The sequence below is a fragment of the Callospermophilus lateralis genome, chromosome 3 (assembly GCF_048772815.1).
Source record: "Callospermophilus lateralis isolate mCalLat2 chromosome 3, mCalLat2.hap1, whole genome shotgun sequence".
NCBI classification, from domain to species: domain Eukaryota; kingdom Metazoa; phylum Chordata; class Mammalia; order Rodentia; family Sciuridae; genus Callospermophilus; species Callospermophilus lateralis.
The window spans coordinates 139,034,637-139,044,104 of NC_135307.1; the positions used below are offsets into that span (position 1 = coordinate 139,034,637).

A 9,468-nucleotide genomic window follows, 5' to 3' on the forward strand; every position below is an offset into this window, starting at 1 on the left:
GTGAAGGAATGAGGTCTGAGAGCCAGAGCCAGATGACGTGAGTTGATGAAACGAAAGGAGTCTGATTTTGACTCTGAGTCATGGGAAATCAACACGGCTTTCAAGTAAGAACACGTCTTGACTTGATGTGTGTGTTGTCTCCTTCAGCCCAAGACCACGAGGAACACACCTCTGGTCAAACAAGCCAAGTCTACCAACCCATTGCAGGGAGGGAGAACCTGCGCACTGCGAGAAGCCATGGGTACCTCCACAGGATGGAGTGAGAAATACAAGGGTTTGGGCTTAACGTGATTCCAGAGAAGTTTCAAAGAAGTTGAGTTTGCTCTAGATTTTGCTGTCATGAAGCAGGGGTGATTCTGTGGTTGGACCACTTAATCCATCTTATTTTGATGATGGGAAGAAGAGAGCGAGGCTAAAGCGGTGACTGGTGAAGAAGTTGCAGTAGCTCCCATCAGGCAGGATAAAAGGCTCTTTGCTCACTATGGTGGTTTGTCTCTGTCCAGACATGATTGCAGAGTAGTCGTGCTTTTATCTTGATCTATCACGGCCACAGAGTGGCCCTGCCTGATGCGTTCATGTTGGGCAGAAGGGCACCAAAGGTCTGTGAGTGCCAGGTCTGTGGCAGCACATCATGGCAGAAACATGTGGCAGAGCACAATAGCTCCCCTCATGTCCAGGAAACAAGAGAAGGGGCATGCTCCCAGTAGCCTGAAGACCTCCCATCAGGCCCCACCTGCTAAAGATTCCCCCATCTCCCAATAGAGTCAAGCTGGGGACCGAGCCTTTAACACATAGGTCTTTGGGAGACACTTATATTCAAACCACAGCAGCTTTATTCTTATTACCTAACCTGCACCCCCACTAGACTAACTGCCTCAAGAAAGGAGTCATGTCCACTTCACTGTGTGCAGAAGGTCCCATCACATAACAGATGCTCAATGAATAAATTTCATATGAATTGTTATGGTTTAGATATGAGGTGTCCTTCTAAAGCTCATGTGTGAGCCAGTGCACCAATTTTCAGAGATGAAATGGTTAGATCGTGAGAAGTGTAACCTAATCGGTGGATTAATCCACCCATATGGATTAATTGGGTGGTAACTATTAATGGGGAGGATATGACTGGAAGAAGTCACGAGGGGTGTGCTTTGGGGTTTACATTTTGTGCCTGGTGACAGGAGCTCTTTCTGCTTCCTGGTTGCCATATCCTGAGCTGCTTTCCTCCACCTCACTCTTCTGCCATGCTGTTTTGCCTCACCTGGAGCCCAGAGCTATGGAATCAGCCAACCACGTACCGAACCTCTGAAGCTGTGAGCCAAAATAAACTTTTCCTCTAAATTTTTTTTGTCAGGTCTTTTGGCCACAGTGATGAAAAGCTGACTAAAATGTGAATCCATTCTCTGATATTTATAGCTTCCCTGGATGGGTTTCCAGCAAGCCATTATCCACTCCCTACCATCAAGCCATAATGCCATTCCAAACCTTAGCTGCCTTCCCTTTTGAGCAAAATCACCAAATGATTTGATATTCCTGGCACCACTGTGTACATTCAGATTTCTTGAAAATTAAATCTATAAAACACCGAAAGAGCAGAAGCAGCTCTGGGACACCATCATTAAGTGGTGTTAGTGCCTTGGCTGAGAATGGTTTCTATTTGATTTCTTAGTAGAATTGGGAGATTATTTGCAAGCTTTCCACCCCTTATGATTCCAAAGGCCTAAAATAGACTCTTTTGTTGTTCGTTCCATCAACATCTAATTTTCAAAAGTCAGTGCCAGGCATTGTTCTAGAATGTGCTGAAGCTATAGGACTGAAAACAGACAAAACCTCTGACCCAGTGAGACTCACCCTATAATGAACAGGAGAGACAGTGAAGAAATACAGAAATAAAGTCTATAGACTACTAACTAGCAATACATGGTAATGAGAAAAGCAAAAGCAGGGCAGACATGGAATCGTTCCAGGAGGTGGTGGATTTTAAGTAGTGTCTTCAGGAAAGACTTCATTGAGAAAGTAGTATAGAACAAGGGCCTGAAGAAAGCAGAGATGCCAGCTTCGCAGACATCTGGTGGGGCCACCTCTGGCCAGGGGCACAACCAGTGCCAATGCCCTGGGACAGGAGAGCACTTGATGTGCTTGATGCAGAGCCAAGAGACCAGTCTGGCTGGGGCAAGGGAAAGAAGAGGAAGGGAGAACCGGTCAGAAGGGCTATACAGGCCCCACCAATAAACAATTGTAGTTTTTCTCTCTGAGAGGAAAAACCCCAGAAGGGTTTGAATGGAAGCTGAATATTTAAAATATGCTGAATCAGAGACTAATGTTCTCTAGGATTAAAAGTAGGCAAAGGGCTGGGGTTGTGTGTGGCTCAGCAGTAGAGCGCTCGCCTAGCACGTGTGAGGCCCTGGGTTCCGATCCTCAGAACCACATAAAGATAAATCAATAAAGGTATTGTGTCCAACTACAGCTTTAAAACAAATAGGTGAAAATGTGTGTCTATGTTTGGTCATTTTCCTATAATATACTACTCCCTACAATATACTAAATTATTTTTGTTGGTAAATGTAATATGACTATTTTAAAGATATACAAAATACAAATGTGGTTAAGAAAATTAAAATCAAATAATTACCCTTGATATTTTAGCATATTTCCTGTCTTTTTATACATATTAAAAAATGATTTAAGAACATACATGTACAGTCATACCTATATGTGTTTATACGCAAATATATGTTACATGAGCTTTTTCCCCTTCTTAATCATGAACACATTTGCAATGACATAAAATTTTTAAATCACCTTTTCAATGGCTTCAAAGCACTTTGCCACATGAATGAAGCATAATTTTTAATTATTCACTTCACTCCTTTTCTCTCCTATAAAACCACAGTTTTGTTCACAAAATAGATAAAATAGACCTTATCTCTAACTCAGAGACCACACGCAAGTAACAGCTTGCGTCCTCCAAGGGGCCAGGTGGAATTGGAGCAATTGTGGCGGTCTGTGGTGATTTCTTCTGCAGAATATTCTGAGGTTCAACAGTCATGGGCTGAGGATATTCTGGGTTGGATACACTCAGAGATGATACCGTTGCTTTGAAAACATAAACCTGGCTTCATTTCAATGAAATGGTGGTCCTTGAGCTTTATCTTCCTCCACAGCCACACCCCCCAACTGTCTGTCCCCTGCACCATGTCAGATTTAATCCATCAGTAAAGAAGACAGAGGATCCAGCCCTCCTGCCCTCTTTAGGAACCCCTAATTTGATGTCACAGGCCTGTCACAGGCTGTCCCCAAGGCTTAAAGGTGCCCATCCCCAACCCTGACATCTGGCTTCCCAGGACTCAGCCAACCTTCTCTCCCCAGTCCCTCTCAGCACTGCAGGGCTCTTCCTCAGCCACACATCTCAGAAGCTGCCATTCTTTAGCAGTGGTTAAAATCTATCATGTGGTTTATAGTAATAAACACTGAGCTCCCTAAAGACTTCCCAGATTTCAGCCTTTCCCAGCCCAGATGCCCAGTGAGGCGTATGGCCATCTTCCAGGCCAAGGAGGTCAAATAGGACAATACGAGTACTCAAGGTCCTTGTCTTCTCATTCATGTGGCAGAAATAAACCCCAGCCTCCACCTCTCCCCACCTCATGGTGAGACTGATCCTCACTTGTGTCATTTCAGGGTGAGCGGGACACAACGGGGTACCTTAAGATGGGGATTCTCAACCCTATCCACACATAGCTTGTTAGAAATGCAGAATCTTGGTCTCCATTAATAAACTGGCTAATAAGTTACCTGATGAAGCAGACAGAGCCTGCACTTTCACAGGCTCCTCAAGGGGCTTCTGTGTACAACAATATTTGAGAGGCATTACTCTAAGTCAGTGCTTTTGACTTGAGCAGGCATCAAGAGTCACCTGAAGTGATTGTTAAAACAGACTGCAGGCTGGGGTCGTGGCTCAGAGGTAGAGCACTCGCCTCGCTTGCGGGAGGACCTGGGTTCAATCCTCAGCAGCACATAAAAATAAAGATAGTAACCACCTATAACTAAAAAATAAATATTTTTAAAAAGCACAGGGGGGTGGGGTTATAGCTAGTGGTAAAGCATTTGCCTCCTTGATCCTCAGCACCACATAAAAATAAATAAATAAAATAAAGATATTGTGTCCATCTACAACTAAAAAAATATTTCAAAAATCACAGGCTGCTTCTTATTTAGCCTAAAGAGAGAATGGAATGTTGATATATGCTGCCCTACTACAGAAATAGACCTTGGAAATATGCATGGTGGAACAATCCAGACAAAGGACAAATGCCATATTTTTCCACTTACATGAGATACCTAGAATTGGCAAATATGTAGAGACAGAAAGTAGAGTAGAGGTTGATAGAGGCTGGGTGAAGAGGGTCGGGTGAGTGATCATTAATAGATTCTTTGCCGGGGGAGATGAAAAAGTTTGAGACATAGACAATGATGACGATTGCCCAACATTGTGTACTTGCAAGTGATCCTGATGCTGCTAGTTTGAAGACCTTATTTTGATTGTAAAAAATCTGAGCAGTTTCCTCATCTAATCTGATGTAACATTATTACGTACATGTATGAATATACACGTGTACATCTACAAGACACTAATTTTTAAAAAATAATAGCAGAAAGATCAATAGAGAGAAGAAAGGGAACAGGGGTTGGGAGGAAGGGAGAAAAGTGGAAGTACTGGGTTCCCAATTAGAAAAAAACTCTTCTATGCTTTTATAATTATGTCAAAAAATTCTATTGTCAAGTATAAAAAGAACCATTAAAAAATTGAACAAGAAAAACTGATGTCCAGAATCCATCCCAGAGACTCCAGTTTGGTAGCTCTGGATTAGGGTTGGGCATGGGAACATGCAGCCCGCCTCAGGTGACTCTTCTGTGCAGACAAGCTGAGGAACCACAGGTGGGAGGTTCCTCGTGGAAACCTTCTCACCTGCTTGTGCTTCTCAAGTGCCAAAGAGAGACATTCAGATTTGGAAGAAGCCCCAGATTTTTCTGTACGAAAGCTTTTTAAAGCATCTGGGTAGTAGAGAAGGCTCTTATTCTAGAAAAAAATCCCATCCCACCCCACACCACCTTTTGATCTCCCAGATAATGTTTCTAACCACACAATGGGTCAAGAGAGAAGGGATGGTTTTTTCATTTCATGAAGGGCCAGCATTGATGAACAGAGTGGAGATCTGTTACATCCCCATTTTAGTGAATGTGAATTAATTCCTTTAATATACCACTGTTTTGTCAAAATCTGGCTCCCAGAATCATCTAATTTCTGGCAACTCTGTCACAGGTGAATGTAGTAGAAGAGAATATGCAAGGAAGGGAAAGAAGCCAACAGCACTTTCCTGAGCTTCCTTCCTCAGTCCGGAGGAATTGACCAGACAAGACATATCTACAGATGAAAATTGGACAATGAAACTCTCACATATTGAAACTCTCACGTATTTGAATTTCTGTTAAAATTTCCTCAAGCCTTTTTGCACCTTACTCTCCAAGCTATTTATATTTCTTCAGCACCTTGGTGAACACACTGTCCAGGGCAGCTAGAACCTTCTCCTGCTCCTTCCCCTGCTCTACCATCCACACACCTGCCACTATTCCCACCTGTGATGCGGATTCACTGGCTTCCCACCATCTCCAGAAGAAGCAGGGGGAAGGACAGTATCAAGTCCACTGCCCAGCTCAACTATGGGGAATTTCTCACATGTTAAAAAATGATGCTTTAACATATTTAACATACCAAAATTTCTATGATGATATATAAAACCTCGTTAACAAGTAACAAGATTGAGTCAGCAATAGTCTCCTAGCAAACAAAAGCCCAGAACAGCTGGCTTCCTTGATTAATTTTACCAAAACTTAAGAAAGATTAATGCTATTCTTCTTTTAACTATTTCAAATATTGAAAATGAGGGAACCCTTCTAAATTCATTCTACAAAGCCAGACAAATACACAACATCAAGAAATTACACACTAATATCCCTGGTGAACATAGATGTACAAGATCTCAACAAAATACTAGCAAATAAGATCTTATGACATATAAAAAATATTCTCCACCAACAATGCAGGAATGGTTAGATATACACAAACTGATAAATGTAATACACCACATCAACAGAGTAAAGGATAAAAACTATATGATTATCTCTTTTTTTTAAATATTTATTTTTTATTTTACTTATCGGCAGACACAACATCTTTGTTTGTATGTGGGGCTGAGGATCGAACTCGGGCCGCACGCATGCCAGGCGAGCACGCTACCGCTTGAGCCACATCCCCAGTCCTGAGCTACCAGGGACCCTTGATTATCTCAATAGATACAGAAAAGCAAATGATAAAATTCAGCATCACTTCATTGTTTAAAAAAACTTCAGCCAAGATGGTGGTACACGCCTGTAATCCCAGCGGCTTGGGAGTTTGAGACAGAAGGATCACAAGTTCAAAGCCAGCCACAGCAAAAATCAAGGCACTAAGCAAGTCAGTGAGACCCTGTGTCTAAATAAGATGCAAACTAGGGCTGGGGATGTGGGCTCAGTGGTTGAGTGCTTCTGAGTTCAATCCCTGGTACCAAAAAAAAAAACTCCAAAAAATGATATAAAAGGAGTGAACCTCAACACAGTCAAGGCTTTATATGACAAATTTATAGGCAACTTCATACCAAATGTGGGGAGACTGAAATAATTTCCTCTAAGATCATGAAAAAGACAAGTATGTCCACTTTGACCACTGTTATGCAACATAGTATTGAAATCTTAGCCAGAGTAACAAAATAAAGAAATGAAGGACATTCACATAGAAAAAGTCAAACATTTTTGCAGACATCATTTTATATGTTGGAAAACCAAACATAACACACAAACACACACATACACACACACACACACACACACACACACACCAAAAAAAACCTAATAAATGAATTCAATGAGGTTGCAGGTTACAAAATTAACTTAGAAAAATTGGTAGCTTTCTTATACACCATAACAAAATTGCTGATAAATTAATCAAAGAAGCAATTTTAGTTACAATAACTACTAAAAGCAAAAATATATATATACCTAGAAATAAACTTAACCAAGGAGGTAGTTTATCTCCACAATGAAAATTACAAAACAATGATGAAAAAAATGAAGAGGACATTTAAAAAATGGAAAGACATTTCATGCTCTTGAATTAGAAGAATTAAATGTCAATACTACCCAAAGCAAACTACAAATTAAATGCAATTCCTATCAAAATGCTTATTACATTATCCATAGAAATGGGGGTGGGGGGAGTGCTAAAAAAATTGTGTGGAATCACAAAGTACCCAGAATAGTGAAACCAACCTTGAACAAAAGAACAATGCTAGAAACATTACAATACCCAACTTCAAAACATACTATAAATCTATGAGAAACAAAACAGCATGGCACTGGAATAAAATTAGACATAAAGACCAATGTGAAAGAATAGAAAACTCAGAAATAAGTCCTTGTACTTACACTGATTTGATTTTCTTTTTTTTAGCAACATATTCAAAATTCATTTTGTTGTCTTGAATAAAAAGCTTAACTATTCTATTAGTCCAGTAATTCCATATGATCTTATTTCCTCTACACACAAAATACGATCTTCCAACATTTCTATAGATTAATTTTTGAGGATTCCAAAAGATTCAGCGGGGGAGGTTCTAATTTTTTTTTCACAATAAAATGAGCAGAACAAGCCCATGAGGATCAGACCAGCATTTAAATAAGACCCTCTGCAGGGCTCAGTTCATGATGCATGAAGAGATTCAATGTAACCCCTAGCTCTCAGTTCATAAAAAAACAAATTTGAGAGGGATAAATGCAGCAACTATCTGTATTATTTAATAGCCTCTATTTAATATCCTAAGATGAGAGAAAACAGATGTAAGAAAACAAATCCTTTCATTCCAGGATGTCTGCACCATGGAGCATGGATGAAAGGCGTAACTCTTAGCAGAAAAAAAAAAAAAAAAAAGAATTGTGAACACAGTCACTCAAGATAAGCAACCACTGAGAGCAATAAGCTTCAATTCCACTGTTACGAGGGGGCACAAAGCAGAGAACTGTGGCAAAGCCAAGACTAGAGTCCTCTGCATTCTCATGTTTACTGGTTCTGTGTTTCAATGCAGCCTTGAAAGGGTGGGGAGAGCCAGAGACCACAGTCATCACATGCAAAAAGAGGCTATTAAAGCAACAACTTGGCTGTCCAAACCCAGCTAGAGTGTAGGTTAGACACCTGAAATCCAGCCTGCACTGGCTTGCTTGTGAAGGGCTTGACAGGTCCCGAGTTGCCTTCTTTTTAAAGACAGAGGAGGGCCTCTTCATGAGCCCTTTCTATTTCCTAGTTTTCCTATCAGTTCACCATTTACACAGAAAAGACGCTGTAAGCTATCTCAGCTGACTTCTAATTTGGACATGGCATCAATGCTACACACATGATTGAATGAAGGACCACATCTTCTTGGTTCTTCCATGGGACAGGCTCAGTAGGCTTCTTTGGACTGAATAGGTGTGATCTTGTTGGAGAACAGTGTGTAAACATAAGGCCAGATTTTGTTTGTCTCCGTCCCAGAAAATTGGTGGAGCACTGCTCGACTCTTGTATAGTTGGATGACTGGTTTGGCTGCATCTTTATACCGTCTTAGCTTGGCAGCAACCGCTTCAGGCTCATCATCCTCCTGCTGGACGAGTGGCTCACCAGTGATGTCATCGATTCCATGCACATGAGGTGGGCTGAAGTCCAAATTATAGACTCTTCCACCAGGAGGGTGAATCCAACGTCGACTGAGACGATCTTTAAGTGTTTCAAACGGAATGTTCAAACTGATCACTAGATCCAGGTCACAGATTTTGTCCAGGGCTTCAGCCTGTACTATCGTCCTTGGAAAACCATCCAGTAGCCAGCGTTGGCCGCTCCTGAGCTCCAGCTCTGGCACCATTAGGCGTGTGATCACGTGATCTGGAACCAAAAGACCTTTCTCCAGGTACTGCCTTGCCATTCCGCCAACTTCCGTGTTGGCTTTGAGGTTCTCCCGCAACAAGTGGCCACTGGAGAGATGCTGGAGGCCAAAGTTCTGGGCGATCCTCTGGCACACGGTGCCCTTGCCCGAGCCCGGAGGCCCTAGGATGACCGCGCGCAGGAGTTTGGAAGCCATGGCCTTCGCGAGGCCGCGAGTGGCCCAACAGGCAGCCCAGACAGGGGCCCCGGAGGCCCTGATTTGATTTTCAACAAAGCCAACAAGAACATACATTGGAGAAAATCTCTTCAACAAATGATGCTGGGAATACTGGGTATTCATTAGAAGAAGAAAGAAACTTGACCTCTTATCTTTTACCCTATACAAAAACCCACTCAAAATGGATCAGAATAAATGTAAGGCCAAAAACAGTGCAAGTAGTAAAAGAAAGTATATGGAAAACATTTCA

General features: G+C 41.7%; 1 protein-coding gene across 2 annotated transcripts; it reads right to left on the bottom strand.

The window, feature by feature from the left end:
• Positions 1-8,525: 8,525 nt before the first annotated feature.
• LOC143394246 (adenylate kinase 4, mitochondrial-like) lies at positions 8,526-9,197 on the bottom strand. Of its 2 annotated transcripts, XM_076848828.1 has the most exons (2): positions 9,055-9,197; positions 8,526-8,934 (listed from the first exon to the last, which is right to left on the bottom strand). In XM_076848828.1, exons 1-2 carry the CDS (start codon positions 9,195-9,197, stop codon positions 8,526-8,528), a joined length of 552 nt encoding a protein of 183 aa, XP_076704943.1. The 2 variants fall into 2 exon arrangements, with proteins under 2 accessions (XP_076704943.1, XP_076704942.1); XM_076848827.1 differs by having other exon boundaries at positions 8,526-9,197.
• Between the last annotated feature and the right edge of the window lie 271 nt (positions 9,198-9,468).

Bases quoted from the DNA above. Each gene is read 5' to 3' on its own strand.
- LOC143394246 (XM_076848827.1), bottom strand. From the start codon at position 9,197: ATGGCTTCCAAACTCCTGCGCGCGGTCATCCTAGGGCCTCCGGGCTCG.